The sequence below is a fragment of the Leucoraja erinacea genome, chromosome 23 (genome assembly GCF_028641065.1).
Source record: "Leucoraja erinacea ecotype New England chromosome 23, Leri_hhj_1, whole genome shotgun sequence".
NCBI lineage: Eukaryota > Metazoa > Chordata > Chondrichthyes > Rajiformes > Rajidae > Leucoraja > Leucoraja erinaceus.
In genome coordinates this window covers 187,501-208,999 of record NC_073399.1, presented here as the reverse complement: position 1 = coordinate 208,999, position 21,499 = coordinate 187,501, and the positions used below count along the sequence as shown (strand labels likewise).

Sequence of the window (21,499 nt, the reverse complement as noted above, 5' to 3'; positions counted from 1 at the left end):
TAGTGAACACTGATAAGATAAACAACATAGACAGTAGATTCCACAAAAATAATTTGAAAGTAAAATATTTTATTAATCATATTTGTTTAAATAATGCAGGTTTAGTTTAGTTTAGGGATGCAACGCGGAAACAGGCCCAACAGCCTACCGAGTCCACGCCGACCAGTGATCCCCGTACACTAGCACTGTCCTATACACGAGGGACAATTTACAATTTTTACCAAAGCCAATGAACCGATAAACCTGTACGTCTTTGGAGTGTTGTAGGAAACCGGAGCACCCGGAGAAAGCCCACGTGGTCTCAGGGAGAATGTACAAACTCCGTACAGGCAACACACGTAGTCAGGATCGAACCCAAGTTGCTGGCACTGTAAGGCAGCAACTCTACCGCTGCACCACTGTGCCGCTCGATAGCAGAATTTGTGTAAATATTGTAACTTTCACAAACCTACCAGGGAAATGTTACGTTAAGGACAGAGTCACTGTGACAAGTAGAGATCAGCTCCTCTTTGAACTCAGTGAAGTTACATCGATATATCTGGGAGGCCAGAGTACCAAGAAAGAATTGGTGCCCTTGGCCACGAAGACTAATTGAAGTAATCCCGCCATCCACAGTGATTTTTCTGTAATGAAAACAAGATTGTGATTTTACAATAATTAATAGCGCAGAATAACGTATACAGCGTACAGGTCATCTGGCTTCATCTGCTTTCATTAGCAGATGATATAAAATTAGGTTTTTCCATCATCATCTGTGAAATACAACCATTTTATTTAAGCAGCAGAGTATTAGAAATATTTCAGAAGGCAATAAAATTGAGTTTTCTCCATCAACAGTAGTCCACTTTTGTGTCAAAAGAAAGGTATAAGAAATATTTCAGAGAAAAGCCAAATAAAAAAATAATTTTCTACATCACTTAAAAACATTATAACATTAAAACTAGTCAATAACATCCAGGATTGTGATGCAAAACAAAGATTTACACTGTACTTCAGTACATGTGACAATAATAAATCTAAACTTATAGTGGAGGTTCCTGGAACTAAAATATGAAATGTTCTGCAAAACAAATGCTATGGACACCAACAAAGATAACAAAAGTGATTTTCTCAAATATTATAAAAGATCTCTAAATGAATAGATAAAATAGTACAGGGTGCACGTGTGGTTTGTTAGTTTGTCTTACAGTACGTGGCACAAGTTGCAATTAGATCAGATTATGCCACCCAACAATATTGCAGGCTTTCAGCAGCATGTGCAACAGTAAATCAAACAGGTCATGTTCTTATATCTCTTGCTTCAGCAAATTATGGTCCATTAAGGAGATTAAAACCTGTCTATTAGCCCTCACGCCAAAAACAATGACAGCATGATCAGATGAGTGTCCTGGCAAGCAGCGCACTGGGAATGTCACGGCAAGCAGAGGCTAGGCCCACCAGCATGTCGTGCTTGCTCAATATGAACCGGGGACTCGCTCGCTGAGGACCATAGACAGAGGACCCGCCCGGTAGACCCGAGCCACCGGTATCGACGGAAGCCGCACCTTTGAGAGCACTGTGGACGCCGAGAGTGGGTGGACCGTCGACAGCAAGGTGGACCATTGTATGCTGGCAGGGCCGCTGCCTTCAAGGTGGTACTCGGATACCGATGGTGGTCATCAGCCGTGCTGACCTGCAGAGGATGCCCGGCTTCTACCGGGACCTGCTGAGAGTCTGGAACCTGGTTGGCCTCCACCGGCGGAGGGCGACAGCCCGGTCTTGAGGGCGGCCAGCCCTTGTCCCATCCCAACGGGTGACGGGGTGGCTCGAACGTGTGGAGTACTCACGGTTGAGCAAACCCCCACTCAGCCAGAAGTACTCGTCGGACCCAGGCGCCGTAATCTTTCTCGGGAGCCGGTCCCGCACATCCTGTGCCGCCTATAGGCACCCTCCGAGATGCAGGGAGGTGTCTCTTGTACAGGATCCTCCTCCACACCCTGCACTTCCTCAACCTGGTCCACCGTCCGGACACTAAGTGGTGGTCGGTGTTGCCTTTCGGTCATGAGAGGGACTCCCACTTGTGGTCCCTCTACGCAGAGATCCTGCCCCTCTACATCGGGTCCTGGGGTAGAGGGTACTACACCGAGGAGTCCTTTGGAACCTGTTTCTCTCATGGTTCACAGACTCGCCAGCTGCCTGCCACTTTTGTGGGCTGAAAGAGTTCGTGGTCCATGTGTAAATGGAGTGCGTGAGGTTGCAGCCCCTGTTCCAATATCTAAAGGGGCTGCTCCTTGCCTTCCGGCTGAATTTCTCACCCACCATCCTCATCTTTGGACACCCTGTGTGTAGGGGAGGGGATATGGCCGAAGATGTCCTGGTTGGGTTGCTCCTAGGACTGGCCAAGCTGGCCATTCGCTAGTCATGGCACCAGGCGGAAGAGGGCTCTGTCCAAGCCGGCTGCCTGCCCCTTTTCCAGGGTTATGTCCGTGCCCGAGTGGTTTTGGAATGGGATTACGTGCTGTCCATGGGCTCCATGGGGCATTTCCGGGATTGTTGGACACCGCGTGGGGTGGAGGGTATCCTCAATAAGGATGGACAAATAGTTATATAATATTGAAGAATACTTGTGGTGGGTTTGTTTGTATTTTGTAAATAGTTAATTACAATTATTTTTTGGAAAAAAAAGAAAAAGAGCGAGGAGAGGACTTGCGCCGCAAACCGTTAGCTGGAGGGGGGGGGCCGCCAAATACAAAGGGGAACTCGGTGGGGGCCCGCCCGCCTGTGGCCACGTGCAGCGGCAGTGAGACAACTGACCCATTATTACATAACTCCAATACTAATTTACTGCCAAATTCCTTGGAATAGATTGCAAGGCTGCAAGATTGTGAAGGAAGGTGAAGATCCTAGTGATGGGTTGTGGAATAGAAACACACAATTTAGGGACCTGTTTTCCACAATAATTTATTGCAAATGTCTTATTCAATTTCAATTAACTTTGGGAATGTAATCTCTAGAAGTTATTAATTATATTAAAAGTGCAAGTTGGATATTCTTATAAAACACCAAAACACTGCTGTAATTTTATGTCAACATTTTTCTTTTGAACATTATTTGTTATTATTACTGCACAAAGTTAAACGGTTATTACTGAAGATTAAGAAAGGGCTATGTAGGTATATTCATACTGACTTGATTGGTTTGAACTTTGGTGCTTTACAGAGAGCAACAACACCATCTCCAGATCCAATAAGAAGATCTCCTGACTTCAGTTCCACTATTGCAGTAACTCCCTGCAGATAACATAGGAGATTAAACATTTGAACTATTGTTTCACTTTGGCAATAATAAAGCATACCTCATACCAATTTTACTGTAACTTTTGGAGAAGTTGCAATTATTCTAATTACCTTGCTGATGCTTTTGTTAAATAAAGATTTTCACTGTCTATTCGCTTGTTTCTTACAATTCCTCTATAAACCTATCAGAAGCCGTGGATGAGCAGGGAGGTCAGACTCCTACTGAAGGCTTGCGATGCCGCTTTCAGATCTGGCGACGCTGAGGGATACAGCTCATCCAGGGCCAATCTGAAAATGGGAATTAGGACTGCTAAACTCAATCATAAATGGCGGATTGAGGAGCATTTCCACAACAACTCTGACCCCAGGCGCATGTGGCAAGGAATCAAATCCCTTGCCGATTATCAGAAAGTTAACACCCCTCCCCCAGACAACGCCACCCTGCCTGATGAGCTAAACCACTTCTATGCTCGCTTTGACCGGGACAACAAAACCCCAGCCATTAAAGTTGCTCCACCCCCGAAGGAACAACCTCTCAGCCTCTCCACCTCTGCTGTACAAGATGCACTGAGCAAGGTGAATGAGCGCAAAGCTGCCGGCCCCGATGGCATCCCTGGCCGGGTGCTTAGGGCATGTGCTGGACAACTATCCCCAGTCCTCGCCGACATTTTCAATCTCTCACTGGCCCAGGGTGTTGTCCCCACTTGCCTCAAGACATCAACCATCGTGCCAGTGCCCAAACAGTCAGCTACAGGGAGTCTCAACGATTTCCGCCCAGTGGCACTCACCCCTATCATTGCAAAGTGCTTTGAGCGGCTGATCTTGGCTCACCTCAAAGCCAGCCTCCCTCCCACACTGGACCCCCATCAGTTTGCCTACCGGACCAACAGGTCTACAGAGGACGCCATATCGGCGGCCCTACACTCTGCCCTGACCCACCTGGACTACAACAACTCCTACATCAGGCTGCTGTTCATTGACTTCAGCTCTGCCTTTAACACCGTCATCCCCGCCAGCTTGATCACCAAACTCAGTGGACTTGGCATCTCCACCTCCCTCTGCAACTGGACATTGGACTTCCTCACTAACAGACTACAGTCTGTTAGGGTCAATAACCTCACCTCCTCCACTATAACACTGAACACCGGAGTGCCACAGGGCTGTGTGCTCAGCCCTCTCCTCTACTCCCTCTTCACCCACGACTGCATCCCAAAGTACGGATCCAACACCATTATTAAGTTTGCTGACGATACCACGGTAGTAGGACTGATCAGCGACAACGATGAGTCAGCCTACAGGGATGAGATCCAGCACCTGACAGCCTGGTGTGCCAACAATAACCTCGTCCTCAACTCCAAAAAGACGAAGGAGATTATTGTTGACTTCAGGCAGACCAGAGGAGGCAGTCATACCCCCATCCATATAAACGGGACTGAGGTGGAGCGCGTCTCCAGCTATAAATTCCTCGGAGTACATATCTCGGAGGATTTGTCCTGGTCCGTCAACACCTCCAAGCTGATCAAAAAGGCACAGCAGCGCCTTTACTTCCTGAGGAGGCTCAAGAAAGCCCACCAGTCCCCCCGGATCCTGACCAACTTTTACCGCTGTATCATAGAGAGTATCCTGACCACCTGCTTCACGGTATGGTACAGCAGCTGCACTGCTGCGGACAGAAAGGCACTACAACGGGTGGTGAAAACGGCGCAGCACATCATCGGTGCCCCGCTCCCTGCCATGGATGCCCTCCACCGAAAACGGTGTCTGAGACGGGCTGGGAAGATCATCAAAGACCCCTCACATCCCAACCATGGACCGTTTGCCCTCCTCCCATCAGGAAGGCGGTACAGGAGCCTCAGGTCACGTACTAGTAGGATGAGGAACAGCTTCTACAACAACACAATCACATTGCTGAACTCGGATTCCCGACGATAGATTTCTCTGGTCCCTCCGTCCCCATTGTTTAATTATTCTGTATTTCTTTAATTATTCTGTATCTTCCCTCTTTCTATTTTTTTTGTTTTCTCTATGTACAACTACTACGGACTGACGCAAAACTGCATTTCGTTGTACTGATACTTGTATTGTGCGATGACATTAAAGTTGAATTGAATTGAATTGAATTGAATTGAATTTCTATTGCCAGGCATTGTGATGTGCCTGTCTGCACTCTGTACACTCACCAGCTGCTGACATCTTTATCCATGCTTGAAACACGGAACAGCAGATGCTCGTTTACAGGGTGAAAAAGGTCCCGACACAAAACATCCTCTATCCATGTTTCCCAGAGATGGTGCCAGACCTGCTGAGTTACTTCTACACTTTGTGTCTATTTTTTAATGCATCATGTTGTTACCTCTGGACCTAAACAATTCAACAGTGCTGATCTCCCTATTCTACCCCTTAAATGTGACCCATACTCTCTTCTCCTTTACAGCATTTCATTAAACATCTCTCTATTATCCTAGGTGTTACACAGTGGCACAACTGGCAGAGCTGCTGCTTCACAGTGCCAGAGACCCAGGTTCGATCCAAACCTTGGGTGCAGTCTTTGTGGAGTTTGCACGTTCTTCCTGTGATCACATGTGTTTACTTTGGCTGCTCTGGTTTTCTCCCACATCCCCAAGACGTAGGTTTGTAGGTTAATTGGCTTCTGTAAATTCTCCTTCGCATATGTAGGAAATATGCAATGGAGGATAACACGTAACTAATGTGAATGTGTGATCTATATTTGGCATGGACTAGGTAGACTCAAAGGGCCAATTTCCATGCTGAATCTTTCAATCAATCAGTTTGCCTTTATATCTTCATTTGAAGCTACTGCTTTTGTTATATTTATGAAAAGCCTTGGGATGTTTTGCTGTATTAAAGATCCCACATAAATCAGCCAACCATCGATCAACCACACCAGTTCTATCCTACACTTGGGACAATTTGCAGAGGACAATTAACCTACAAACTTGCACGTCTTTGGAATGTGGGAGGAAACCGGAGCACCTGAAGAAAACCAATGTGGTTACAGGGCAAACGTACAAACTCCATATAGACAACATCTGCAGTGAGGATCGATCCCGGATCTCTGGCGCTTAAGGCAACAACTCTACCCCTGCGCCACTGTTCTGCTTAATACAATGTTGTAGATGTTGTTATAAAAAATACTAATGATTACAACTCACCAAACTAAATTTATCCTTAATGGGCCCATAATTGTTAAGAAGACCGGTTTTCATGCTGACCATCATAATATCACCAGTAGTCGTTCCACAATAGCAGAAACTATCATCTTTTGTTACCTATCAGGGAGGAAGTGAACAAGCCAAGTAAGCACTTGTTTGCAAATGGAATATTTTTGTTAAAAGTGGAAAAAAATGTACAGTCAACTAAATAAAAATTATACAACCTTTATTTTTTATGTAGAGATTAACTTTGAGATTTACTTCACCACTAATCTAATGTAAATAGGAGACACATGTAACTGCAGATGCTGGAGGAAGTCAGCAGATCAGGCTGCATCTGTGGCGGAAAATGGGCAGAAGCCTGTTTGGACTGATTATAGTAGAGGGGAAGAAAGCTGGGAAAGAAAGATGGGGACAGACCATTAAACCTCCCCACCCATCTATCTATATCCACTTATCACTTGCAAGGTTTGTCCTGCCGCTACCTCTCTTTACCAGCTTTCTTCCCTGAAGAAGGGATCCGACCCGAAAAGTTCGTCCTCTACAGATGCTGCCTGACCCACAAGGATAGGCACTGTTTTTTCATTTAATGTAATATTTGACAGCTCTAACACTAATTAATAACACAGAAATGTGACTGATGCAAAATGTTCTCAGATAAATATTGCCAATCTCTTCATGTGAATGAAATAAACTGTTTGGACACTTGCATCTGCTCCATCAATTAGTCAGATTATGGATGGTCTGCAACAACATTTTGAACAATTACTTGGCGAATAAGTAGAAATAGTGGGAGTGAAAGCTTCAGGAATTTAAAAAGCAGACCAATTAAAATTGATTTATTTTGCTTTCATTTTATTCAATGCCTTAGTGAAGACTAGTGAAGAGCGCAGCTGAAGGTCCCAACGAGCTGCAGCCATGCCCCGTCAGCAGGTCTGACTCGCCTGCTGTGGAATCACTGGAGGGAAGCCGCCAAACCCGGCCCCTGATCACCCCCGAAGATCTTACCTTCCGTGCACTCAAGGTCGGTTGCAGGAGGCACTCCCACAGCACAAAGGCTGTGGTGGGAACATGCTCCTTTTACATACAGTATTTCTCAACAAATCTATACCAATGTCCGAAACCAACTGCAGATGTTCTGCTATAACATAATAGTTGTTTTTCTAAAAAAATCTCGTGTTTTAGAAAATCATATGATAAAAACAATTGTATTAATGGGAAGACACAAAGTATTGTTTAATTTCTCCAGCATTTTTACTCCCTATTATAAATTCCTCTTTACATCTTTGTTTAGTTTAGTTTACTTTATTGTCACGTGTACCAAGGCACAGAGATAAGATTTTTATTGAATGCTAACCAGTCCGTGGAAAGACTACATGACTACAATCGAGCCGTCCACATGTTAAGCTTTGTTGCTTAGGTAGTCCTAAGGAATTGAGAATGACCTAGCTTCACTCTGGTTTTGCGGGTTCTGTGGTGATGTGGTCAGGAGGGCTACTGCAGACTCTTGCATGGACAGGCAAGTGGTGGCAGATGGAGCTGGTGGGCGGGAGCTTGTGAAGTGGACCACCCTGTCTCCTGCTTAAGAGAGGCCACCTGGTGGTTCTCAGTACCACACCTAATCCTCCTTCTCCACATTGTGACATCATTTCAGCGCATTCTTGAGCATTTCAGCGCATTCTTGAAATCTTTTTCCATTTACACTTCATGATCTTGTCTCATTGGAATAGAACATCTTTTTCACAGTGACGGCACAGTTGCATAGTGGTAGAGTTGTTGCCTTACAGCGCCAGAGACCCAGGTTCGATCCTGACCACGGGTGCTGTCTGAATGGTGTTTGTACATTCTCCGTATGACAACGTGGGTTTTCTCGGGTTTCCTCCCACACTCCAAAGACGTACGGGTTTGTAGGTTAATTGGCTTTGGTAAATTGTAAAATTGTCCCTAGTGTGTAAGATAGTGTTAGTGTAGGATGTGATCGTTCGTTGGCCGAAAGGCCTGTTTCCACGCTGTATCTCTAAAGTCTAAAAGTCTAAATCTGTTTCTGGACTCTGATGTCAGGCCTACAAATAACATGACTTGCCCAAAATAGCCATCTAAGTATCTTCAGTGTTGGGTCTATTAGATGGGAAGCTTAAAACTAACCACCTCTTGTCTGAAACTTAGACCCGAGGGCCAGTTTTCAAACTAAATGTAACATTCTGTTGTATTATAGTTTCAAGGGAAAATGATCGGCTCTTTAAATTTCCATGTGGTTCATCTGTAAAATAAGAAAGCGCTTACAGGGATTTGTATCATTTTCCAGTTTCAAACAGCATCTATTCTTCACATGAAAAATAGTAGACATTCAAGATAGTATTTGTATTCTAGCTGTACTTGGAAGAATTGGCCTTTAAAAATTGTAGCTCACTTCGACACAGTTGATCATTCTTTTTAACACTCCAGTCTGACATTCGGTGGGACGAATCTTTCTGTTGGGCAAGTCCAGGAGCCAGAGACGAAGTGTACCGCTGCAAAAGGAAAAGAGACTTGTATACTTTCATCATTTTCACTGCTCTATACCAACGTACAAGAGAATTTCCTGTAACATTTCAATGTAATACAAACAAAGAATGGAGCTGCATTATCAATTTATTCTGAGGAAAGGCACATGACACATTGGTAGTAACTTGCTTTATGATTGTACTGTAGATAAATTTACTCTGTTATTTTCTCCCAAACAAGATTTATTGAAACCAAACATAACTCAAACTACTGGGAAAGGAACACTGAAATTTGATATTACAGGTACTGCATTTCTTTACATTTCAAAATTTAAACTGAAGGATATCTGGATCTATAATATAATAAGTGTTCCAAATATCTTTTTTTTTTAATGTTTCACTACTGTGATTGGTACTGTATTTTTTCAATCACTGATATATTCTTATGGCATCAGTGTTTGTTACATTAAACAAAGGATGTGTTCCATTGTCCAAATATAAGTCGACCACTGCTTTTCCAGCAACCGGTGGTTTGGCTCCTCCTTTAATCCGGACAAAATTATGACAGCGCACTTGAAATCCCCCTTGGAAGACCCCACGAAAATGTGGCGTCTAGGCTGGATGAGGCTTCCAATCTCAACCTCATCTGGACTTTTGCTACCAATTGGCAAAACAAATAATACATCAGAGCTTTGGAACCAAGAGTGCCAGAAAATCGGTAGTGGACCTGTATTCAAATATCTAGATTTTCAATGCATCAACAAGATAAGGACATCTAAAACATGAAGGTGGTGTGTTGTATGAGCTCCCAGGTTGCCTATACCAATGTAGAACAAGAAACTGCAGATACTGGTTTACCAAGAAAGACACAAAGTGTTGGAGTAACTCAGCATGTCAGCCAGCATCTCTTGAGAATATACGTAGGTGATGTTTCAGAACAGAGTCCTTCTTAAAACTGATTGTTATGGGAGGGGAATCTCTTATAGCCCCCCCCCCCCCCCCCCACACACAATCAGTCAGGAGAAGGTCATGAACCAAAACACCACCTATCCATGGGTGCAGAAAGGAACTGCAGATGCTAGTTTATACCGAAGATACTCAAAGTGCGACAGTGACTCAGCACGCCAGGCAGCATCTCTGGAGAAAAAGGATGGGTGACGTTTCAGATCGGATCCCGACTCAAAACGTTGCCCATCCTTTTTCTCCAGCGATGGTCCTGGCCCGCTGAGTCACTCCAGCACTGTGTCTATCTTCATCACCTATCCATGTTCTCCAGTGATGCACTTGCCCCGCTGAGTCACTCCAGCACTGTGAGTCACTCCAGGACTGTGTCTATCTTCATCACCCATCCTTTTTCTCCAGTGATGCACTTGCCCCGCTGAGTCACTCCAGCATTGTGTCTATCTTCATCACCCATCCTTTTTCTCCAGTGATGCACTTGCCCCGCTGAGTCACTCCAGCATTGTGTCTATCTTCATCACCTATCCATGTTCTCCAGTGATGCACTTGCCCCGCTGAGTCACTCCAGCACTGTGTCTATCTTCATCACCTATCCATGTTCTCCAGTGATGCACCGGGCCCGCTGAGTCACTTCAGCACTGTGTCTATCTTCATCACATATCCATGTTCTCCAGTGATGCACTTGCCCCGCTGAGTCACTCCAGGACTGTGTCTATCTTCATCACCTATCCATGTTCTCCAGTGATGCACCGGGCCCGCTGAGTCACTTCAGCACTGTGTCTATCTTCATCACCTATCCATGTTCTCCAGTGATGCACCTGGCCCGCTGAGTCACTTCAGCACTGTGTCTATCTTCATCACATATCCATGTTTTTATCCATGGACTTTGGAAGGAGTAAGAGGGGGACCCACAGCCCCATTTATATCAACGGGTCGATGGTTGAAAGGGTCAAGAGCTTCAAATTCCTGGGCGTGCACATCTCTGAAGATCTTGAAGAGATAATGTTTTCAGGTGGGCCAGGAATTGTTGATTGAAGAGTGATGTCTGAAGAAGGGTTTCGGCCCGAAACGTTGCCTATTTCCTTCGCTCCATAGATGCTGCTGCACCCACTGAGTTTCTCCAGCTTTTTTGTGTACCTTCTGAAGATCTTTCCTGGTCCGAGAACACTAATGCAATTATCAAGAAAGCTCATCAGCGCCTCTACTTCCTGAGAAGATTACGGAGAGTCGGTTTGTCAAGGAGGACTCTCTCTAACTTCTACAGGTGCACAGTAGAGAGCATGCTGACCGGTTGCATCGTGGCTTGGTTCGGCAATTTGAGCGCCCTGGAGAGGAAAAGACTACAAAAAGTAGTAAACACTGCCCAGTCCATCATCGGCTCTGACCTTCCTTCCATCGAGGGGATTTATCGCAGTCGCTGCCTCAAAAAGGCTGGCAGTATCATCAAAGACCCACACCATCCTGGCCACACACTCATCTCCCTGCTACCTTCAGGTAGAAGGTACAGGAGCCTGAAGACTGCAACAACCAGGTTCAGGAATAGCTACTTCCCCACAGCCATCAGGCTATTAAACCTGGCTCGGACAAAACTCTGATTATTAATAACCCATTATCTGTTATTTGCACTTTATCAGTTTATTTATTCATGTGTGTATATATTTATATTATGGTATATGGACACACTTATCTGTTTTGTAGTAAATGCCTACTATGTTCTGTGTGCTGAAGCAAAGCAAGAATTTCATTGTCCTATACAGGGACACATGACAATAAACTCACTTGAACTTGAGAACACTTGAACTTGTTCTCCAGTGATGCTGCTGGCCCGCTGAGTCACTACAGCACTGTGTCTATCTTCATCACCTATCCATGTTCTCCAGAGTCACTTCCTGACCCGCTGAGTTACTCCAGTACTTTGTGTCTTTCTTTGCCTCTACCAATCTTTGTTTGCTTTAAGCTACTAATAATATTTTAGCATATACACAAGAAATTCTCAACACAGTCCAACACAAGTTGCCAACAGGAAGACAGGCATAGGGACTTTTATCTGAATCATTTCAGCATAAGGAGTATTGAGTGGATCTTTTGCAACTCACGTTCCTGCTGTAATGAAGACATCATCCATGTGGTTGGCGAATTTAACGGCCAGCGCATTTCCTGCAGTAGGAACGGTCGCAGGATGGCCACAGATAGATGTTTTTGTTGCAACATTCCACATAACCACACTGTAAAAATGACAAAGCAATACCTATTTGTTTCCATCGTCATGAGGTTCAGCAAAGATAAAAATTCTTAACACAGTTTAACACAGAAAAAAAAATTAAACTAGGTGTTCTCATCCAAAAAATAACACATTTTGTTTTCAACTCAATTTATTACATTGCAGAACTGCATAGTAATGCTGAGATTAATATTGTGACAAAACCATTAATAAAAGGCAGGATGGGAATTGTTAAGCCTTTCACTTCACAATGTCATAAAATATTTCATGATTTTTTACATCTGGAGGGCAGGAGGAATAAGGGGTGATGTTATAGAGGTGTACAAAATCATGAAAGGAATAGATCAGGTCTCTTGCCCAGAGTTTGGGGATCGAGAACCAGAGGATGTAGTTTTAAGGTGATGTGGGAAAGATTTTACAAAAGGGTGGCGGGTGTATGGAACGAACTGCCGGAGGCAGGTTTTATCACAATGTTATAGAACATTTAGACAGGTACTTGAATGGGACAGGTTTAGAGGGATATGGGCCAAACACAAGCAAGTGGGACTAATGTAGATGGGACATATTGGTCGGTGTTTGCAAGTTGGGCTGAAGGTCCTGTTTCTACACTTGCTAATCAAAATAAAAGATCCATTTGGGCCTAATCTCCGCTCCATGCAATAAACCAATCCACAGCAATATGTCATCTTATACACGTTGATTTTTTTTTTCTCAGTAACCTTTGATAGTTTAGAGGGCTATGGGTCAAATATGGTTAAATTGGACAATTTTAGATGGGCATTTAATTGGCATGGATGGTTTGGGCTGAAGGCCTGTTTCTGTGTTATGACTTTATGACATCTGAATAAAAGCTTCTGGTTCCACTTGTTCCTTTATGTGTCACATACATGCTACTTTAAAAAAATCAACTGATCTACATAATTTCCCTTTTACAAAAATACCATTAGATTATCTGATTATCTTGATATTTTTCCGAGTTGTCCGCCATTAAACCTTTAATAATTCCCTAGAATAAATGTTACGCTAACTGGCCTGTAATTTCCTCCTTTCTGTCTCCCCCTCTTTTCAGTCAGATTTGATATTTTCCGTTAATTGGTCCTTCCCCAAATTAAAGGAATTTCAGAACATTTAAACCAATGTATCAACTACCTCACTAGCCATTTATTTTAAGACACTTGGGTAAAGTCCGCCAGAGCCCAAGGACTTGTCTGCCTACAACTACAACAATTTTATCCACGACCGCTTCCCTGAATGTAATTTTCCTGAGTTCCTCCGTCCTTTCCAAATCCTGATTTAAACTTTCTTCTGCTATGTTACCTGTATCCTCTATTCTGCAGACTAATCTTACAGTTTATCTATCATATACTTTCATTGTTGATTCCTCAGACTTATTTCCATAGAACCAATACTTATTTGTTAAATCATTTTAAACTATCCATAGGAATTCTTACTGTCCTTTTGTATGTTTTTCCTTCTCCATTTGCACCCAACTAATTTTGAAAAGTTTTCTCTCCCACTAAAATAGACACAAAGTGCTGGATTAACTCAGCATCTCCGGAGAAATAGGATGGGTGACGTTTTGGGTCAGGACCCTTCTACAAGGGAAGAAGGATCCCGACCCAAAAGAATCACCCATCCTTTTTCACCAGAGATGCTGCCAGACCCGCTGAGTTACTCCAGCACTTTGTGCCTATCTTTGATTTCAACCAACATCTGCAGTTCTTGTTTCTACTTCTCTCCTGCTACTTTTCTTGGGGCAATTATACCTTTTTATCCTTTTTAGTTAATATTATAATTCATATTTTTCTCAACTGAATGATTCCTTAACCTAATTTGGTCGTTTAAAAGAGGGGGGGAGAGGGGGAAGAACGGGGGAGAAGTATTGCAGACAACTTTTAAGAAGCCAAGAGATACATGGCTGTGCATCTCGGCGGACATTTAACATTACCGGTCCTTGGTTCTGAAAACTATTGCTTAGTTTTTTTCTCCAATGAGCCAATTAAATTCACCAGTCAGCACCGGGTACAACTTACGAGAACCTTCGACCTCCTGACAACCCATTAGGACCTCCTGGCGACCAACCTACAGCTCGAGAATTCTCGCTACTCTCCATGGCGGCTTCATTCTAGACGCCGCAAATTTTTCAACATGTTGAAAAATTCACGGTAACCATATTGAGGCCGCGACTAGTTCCCAGAATGCGGGAAACCCTCACAACCACAAAGGCGACTCCCCAGCAACCACCCACGAACATGTGGTGACTATGTGGCAACAGCATAGTCTCCTGCAGTCGCCTAAAAAGTCACCTAAATGGGACAGGCCCATCAGCATTTACTCCACCGATTTAAATAATCTGATTCAATGACTGAACCTTTGCCAATGAAGAAATCAGACACCAATGGCATGAACTGCAAAATTAATAATTATTTGCTGAGAAATCATAGGAGAATGACAGGAGAATTGATCGAGGGGTACAGTCATGATGGTTTTAAATAGGATGAGCAGAGTAATGGTTAGCAAAAGGTTTCACAATCAGGATCAGAGTGCACAGATTTAGTGAACGCTCATAGATATTTGGTGAGGAGTGATGCTATGGGTAGGTGGGCTATGGCAAATGATGTTGGTGATTGAGGAGGAGTGAATACGTGAGAAAACAGGGAGTAGTGATGAAATGGGAACTCACAGACTGAAATGGTGATGCAAGCAGTCCAGCCAAGACTTTCAGAGGAGTGAATAGGTACTCAAGGGGAAATGATGTGCAAGGCTACAGGGAAATAGTACTGATTAGACTGCTCTGCGGGGAGCTGATGTGCACTGAATCCATTGAACTACCCACTTCTATTCCATAATAAATGTATGATTCTGTGAAAATACACCTGATGCTTGAACTAAAACCGGAAAACTGCAAAAAATACTCAGTAGGTCGGCCAGCATCTACAGAAACAGTTTGTGTTTTATGTTGATCAGACTTTTCAAAATATTAGCATAATAACAAATATAAATTTACACAGAATCAATGCTTGAGATTGTCATAATATAGTGAGATTAATTGATTAATTACTTTGTATAACAGAAAAGAGAAAGAGAGAGAGTTAAGCAACTGCAGGTGCTAGAATAACCTGCACTTAGGGGGTACTTTTCATGGGATTGCTGATCACAAAGTTTTTGAGGCTCACAGCAGCTCAGCAGGCACAGCAGTAGAGTTGCTGCCATACAGCGCCAGAGATCCGGGTTCATTCCTGACTACGGGTGTCGTCTGTACGGAGTTTGCATGTTCTCCCTATGATCGCGTGCATTTTCTCCCAGTGCTCCAGTTTCCTCCCACATTCCAAAGATGTGCAGGTTTGCAGGTTAATTGACTTCTGTAAATTGTCCCTAGTGTGTAGAATAGAACTAGTGTATCAGTGATGGAGGTCGACATGGACTCGGTGGGTCGAAGGGCCTGTTTCTGCACTGTATCCCAAAACTAACCTAAACTAAATTCACAAAGTTCTTTCAAAGTGCAGTCACTATTAAAATGTAGGAAGCAGAGCAGCAAACATTCTTGAAGCAATCTAGCACTAAATATCAAAGATATTATGACAAGATAATCCATTTTGTGTTACGCTGAAAGAATGAATGTGGGCCAGGACTCTGGGGATTTTCGATCTGTCTTTTATTTTCAATTGTGATTGCTCAAGCGATAATTAAGTAAACCATTACAATTACTAAATTAATCATTTTAAGCCACGTTATTTTGGTAAATTCCCATTTTGATTCCAAATGGCGTTTTACACTAATCTAGAATAAATGAGTTCAGGTCCCCCCTTCCAATGTATTCACAAATTTTATGTCAAAATAATTTAATATAGCATATTATTCATGAATCTTATGTCAACATAATTTAACAGAATTTAACAGAATTATTCACAAATTTTATGTCAAAGTAATTTAACATAGTCTTTCTGCCTGTTGTATTAAAGGATATTTGCAATATTTAATGCAGTGTTTTATTTGATTCGCATCATATGCTGTTACCTGCCATCGTCCTGACCTCCAACGGATACCAAGTAGCGCTCATTTGGAGAAAATGCCAATGCTTCAACTTTAGCTTGGTGAAGAGTCATAGTTGCGTGGACCGATTTTTCATAATAATCATAGATAAGAATATCAGCCTGCAAAGACAACCAAGGCTAGCTTTCAGTCGAGAATATGCTACATAAAAGTAATTGCAATGTTAAACCTTTGTATGGTTCATATTACACATTTTCCCTTCAAGGTTACTTTAAATGATCACAAAATCTGTACCTGAGAGAATTGAAAACTGGCAATAGAAAAAATGCTCCACAACAATGAGGCATTACATGCCGTCAGTGGGTGATAAATTATAGTTATTATAAATAATTCTCATTATAGCTAATACCCTCCAACATAATCATCATTCTGGTACACCTCTTCTGCACAAAGCCGCCACATCTTTCCTGTAATGGAGCAACAAGAACTGCACGCAATCTATATATCACTAAAAGTCTGATCTTGACCACTTCCTGTTGTTCTGTATATTGATTTTAGAAAAAACGCTGCGAATTACGGCTGTGATTTTTGGCCATCTTATTCAGAGTCCCCCTCCGCTGTGCAGGATAAGAGGATTTTTCCCATCGATGAAAAATAAAATGATTATTAGTAGAGCCAGGATTTTGCCATAAATGCCTAATCAATCAATCAATTTCAATCAATCAATCAATCAATCAATCAATCTTTATTGTCATCTTGCAATGTGCAAAATGAGAAGACGTTTCCCAGGGAATACCGGAGCATCGCACATAAAACTTAAACATGTTTTCACACATTTTCATGCCTTTTTTGATGATTTCAGGAAGATTGAGTGCCTAAATCAGCCTTTTTCTGCCAAGAAAATTTACACTACCGGGGCGAAACCCAGCTGTAAGTGGTGATTGGAAAGGGGTTCATGGGAAAGGGTCCAGTCTTTGCAGACTGGAGTCATGCTTTAAGTAGGTGTGAAATGGTGATTGGGGAGGTGTAGGTGGGGATGGATCTAGTCTCCTCAAACTGGAGTCAGGCTGTGAGTAGGTGTGAAGTGTTGGTTGGGGAGGGGGTGTGGGGGTACCAGGGTTAAGTTTCTGTTTATCGAGTATAAGTAGAACTTGTTCAGGTCGTTGGTCAGCTGACGATTGTCCAAGGAGCGGGGGGGGGGGGGTCCTCTTGTAGCTTGTGATTACTTGCAAGCCCTTCCATACTGAAGAAGAGTCATTTGCTGAGAACTTGCTCCTCAACTTCTCAGAGTACCTTTCCTTGGCAGCTCTGATTCCCCTTCTCAGCTTGTACTTGGCTTGCCTGTAAAGGTCTACATCCCCGTTCCTGTGGTATCTACCCCATGCAAACTTCAAAATGCCTAAAGTTAAGTCAAAGCCTTGTAAAAAACTGAACGATTTGATGAGAGTGTACGGGAGTGATATATTCTCTACAGGCAACTGTGTGCTGTTTTGCAAAGCATGTGAGAAAGCAGAGAATCATGAGAAGAAATATTTTGTCTCCCAGCATGTACAGACAGCTAAACACAAGTCGGCGACAGAAGAACTGAAGGTAGGAAATACGCAAGCTTGTCTCCTCATAACATTTACTGCTGGCTCCAATCGCAAATCTGAGTTTTCGAGTGATATGTGCAAAGCGTTCATTGGTGCTGGAATTCCACTGTGGAAATTGGAAAACAAATCTCTCAGAGGTTTTTTAGAGAAATACACAGAGGAACATATACCGAGCGAGTCATCATTATGGAAAAATTATGTTGACAGCAACTTCAACATTGTTGTGCAGAAAATTGGAGATGAAGTTGCACGCAACAAAATATGGATCTCAATAGATGAGACAACCGATGCTGTGGGGAGATATGTTGCCAATGTGGTCATCGGTGCACTGGAAGCAGGTCAACCATCAAAGGAGTATTTGTTGACATCGGAAGTATTGGAGAAGTCAAACAGCTCAACTATTGCTCAGTTGTTCACATCTTCACTTGCTGTACTTTGGCCAGAAGGTATAAAACACGAGAATGTACTTCTGTTTGTGACTGATGCAGATCCGTACATGAAAAAAGCTGCATGTAGAAGTTTTTCACATCTGAAGCATATTCTGTCTGACAGACAGCATTGTTTAACACCAGATAATTTGAACAAAATGCTAGTAATTAGGTGAAACCAGGAAACTTTGGTCATTTAATGTAGTATACCTATATAATTATCATTTTTAACCATATTTTGGTGGTGGAAATAAATGCCTTTTTATACCTTTTTTGTCAATAAATGCCTTTTTCGTGCCTTTTTTGTAATTTTATTATGCCTTTTTGCCTGCCTATTTCAGAGATTTTTAGCGCCTGAACATCCTGGCTCTAATTATTAGTGTTTAAAAAATGTTGAGATTCTCTCTCCGGAAGGCCACGCCCCTTCCAGAGGGACTATAAAACCCAGAAGTGTTGAGCGCCTCAGTCAGTCTCTGCAAGATGGGGGAGCAAGAGGGTCACGTCTCTCAGTCTGAGCTGTGAATAACACTGAACACATGTCTACTAAACTGTGAGTGGTTTTACTGATCTGTCAATTCCCTTAATGTGGTTTGAAAATATGGTTTGGAAATGCTAAAGCTGTGTTGCCTTTGGTTTGGAAATGCTAAAGCTGTGTTGCCTTTGGTTTGGAAATGCTAAAGCTGTGTTGCCTAAATAAAGTTGCCTTGCCTAATTAAAGTTGCCGTGCCTAATTAAAGTTGCCTTGCTTTCTATATAATTAAAAGTCAAACTTGACCACTTCCTGTTTGCTCTTTATATTTATTTTAGAAATAACGCTACCACGTATGGCTGTGATTTTTGGCCATCTTACTCAGAGTCCCCCTCCACTCATCAGGTGCCGAGGACTTTTCCCATTGGTGAAAAATAAAACAGTTATTAGTGTTTTAAAAATGTTGAGATTCTCTTTCCTGTCAATCACGCCATGAAGATCATGCCCCTTCCGGTGGGATGGACTATAAAACAGAAGTGTGGGCGTGGCTCAGTTTCTGCAAGATGGAGGAGGAAGAGGTCACGACTCGCTGTCTTTAGTGGGGGGGAGTGTTGTAACCGAACTGAACTCACTGTGGAATGAAGTCAGTGAAAGCGGCGGTTAGAGAATATGAGGCCTCGCATCCTCGGCACTTCTGAGACGCCGGCTCTGCGCTAGCTGTTCCCCCGCTGGTAGGGGAAAATGTCGGCGTTTTTGGAGCACAGACGGGCGTCAGCAGCCATTATAGGTCGCTGGCCAGCAGGACGCGACAAAATGTGTGAGTGTGGTGGTGGGTGGGGGTGGGTACATGGGTACATAAAAAAGTAAAAATGTTTTGAGGAGTGCATAATCGAATGTAAAAGTGAATGAGCTAGCGAAATGGAAAAAATGACGGAGTTTCATGACGGAGTGCTGGCGGACCAAGGAATCAAAGGCCGAATCTGACATACACCCACCCACACACAGTTTTAATATATAGATAGATAGATGTTTCTTACCTTGAAACCCATGTAGGTGACTTGTCCTGTGGCAATATACTTCCCACTCTTACTAACCGTTACAACGGATATATTGTTCGTATGACTTTCCAAGAAGGACTGTTGGCCGCTGTTCAGATTTTGTATTATGGTTGTACATCCCAGGGGGTATATTATATTTTCACCGTCAGGATGCACAGACAAGCCAGAAGGTACTTTGCCTGCAAACAGAGCAATATGGTGGCACAGTGTTTATGTCTCAATTTAATTACAATAAACCCTTATTTTTTGCAGGAGATACTCCCAGAGCCTGCTGCAAAACCAAAAAAGTAGCAAATTGTCAATATTTAATAAGATTCAGATTCAGATTCAGATTCAATTTAATTGTCATTGTCAGTGTACAGTACAGAGACAACGAAATGCATTTAGCATCTCTCTTGAAGAGCGACATAGCAAACGATTTGAATAAATAATAATAAGTGTCCGGGGGGTGGTGATTGGCAGTCACCGAGGTACGTTGTTGAGTAGAGTGACAGCCGCCGGAAAGAAGCTGTTCCTCGATGTGCTGGTTCGGCAACGGAGAGACCTGTAGCGCCTCCCGGATGGTAGGAGGGTAAACAGTCCATGGTTGGGGTGAGAGCAGTCCTTGGCGATGCTGAGCGCCCTCCGCAGACAGCGCTTGCTTTGGATAGACTCAATGGAGGGGAGCGTGGAACCGGTGATGCGTTGGTCAATTTTCACCACCCTCTGCAATGCCTTCCGGTCGGAGACAGAGCAGTTGCCATACCATACTGTGATGCAGTTGGTAAGGATGCTCTCGATGGTGCAGCGGTAGAAGTTCACCAGGATCTGAGGAGACAGATGGACCTTCTTCAGTCTCCTCAGGAAGAAGAGACGCTGATGAGCCTTCTTGATCAGAGTAGAGGTATTGTGGGTCCAAGAGAGGTCATCGGAGATGTTGACTCCCAGGAACCTGAAGCTAGAAACACGTTCCACCTCCGTCCCGTTAATGTGGATGGGGCTGTGCGTGCCGCCTCTGGACTTCCTGAAGTCTACAATGAGCTCCTTGGTCTTCTTGGAGTTAAGGGCCAGGTTGTTGTCAGCGCACCATGCTGCTAAGTGCTGGACCTCCTCCCTGTAGGCCAGCTCATCGTTGTTGCTGATGAGGCCAATCACCGTTGTATCATCTGCATACTTGATGATGGTGTTAGTACCATGTACAGGTGTGCAGTCATAAGTGAAGAGGGAGTAGAGGATGGGGCTCAGCACACAGCCCTGAGGAACGCCGGTGTTCAGGGTGAGGGTTGAAGAGGTGTGCTTGTCTAACCTCACAGACTGGGGTCTGTTGGTTAGAAAGTCCAGTATCCAGTTGCAGAGGGAGGGGTCGATGCCCAGGTTACCGAGTTTGGTGATCAGTTTTGATGGAATAATGGTGTTGAATGCTGAGCTGTAATCGATGAACAGCATTCTTACATAAGTGTCTCTGTTGTCGAGGTGGGAGAGGGCGGAGTGAAGTGCCGTTGAGATGGCATCCTCCGTACTCCTGTTCTTGCGGTAGGCAAACTGATAGGGATCCAGTGTGGGGGGTAGGCAGCTTTTGAGGTGTGCCAGGACCAGCCTCTCGAAGCACTTGGTGATGATGGGGGTAAGTGCAACTGGGCAGAAGTCGTTGAGGCTTGCCGCAGTGGAGTGTTTTGGCACTGGCACGATGGAGGTGGCTTTAAGGCAAGTGGGGACAACTGCTTGGGCAAGTGACAGGTTGAAGATGTCAGTCCAGACGTCTGTCAGCTGCGCAGCACAGGCCCTGAGCACGCGCCCGGGGATGCCGTCAGGGCCAGCAGCCTTACGTGCATTAGTCCTACTCAGTGCCACGTACACGTCGTAGGGGG

General features: G+C 43.7%; 1 protein-coding gene across 1 annotated transcript in view; it reads right to left on the bottom strand.

The window, feature by feature from the left end:
- The window catches only part of cfap52 (cilia and flagella associated protein 52), a 52,790-nt gene that overhangs the window by 28,105 nt on the left and 3,186 nt on the right, over nucleotides 1-21,499 (bottom strand). Inside the window, exons 2-8 of the mRNA XM_055653617.1 lie at nucleotides 19,632-19,831; nucleotides 16,130-16,266; nucleotides 11,988-12,116; nucleotides 8,859-8,958; nucleotides 6,449-6,565; nucleotides 3,169-3,269; nucleotides 453-623 (exon numbers count right to left, since the gene is read on the bottom strand). Of these exons, the coding sequence (XP_055509592.1) occupies nucleotides 453-623; nucleotides 3,169-3,269; nucleotides 6,449-6,565; nucleotides 8,859-8,958; nucleotides 11,988-12,116; nucleotides 16,130-16,266; nucleotides 19,632-19,831 (955 nt within the window). The remainder of the gene's footprint in view (nucleotides 1-452; nucleotides 624-3,168; nucleotides 3,270-6,448; nucleotides 6,566-8,858; nucleotides 8,959-11,987; nucleotides 12,117-16,129; nucleotides 16,267-19,631; nucleotides 19,832-21,499) is intronic.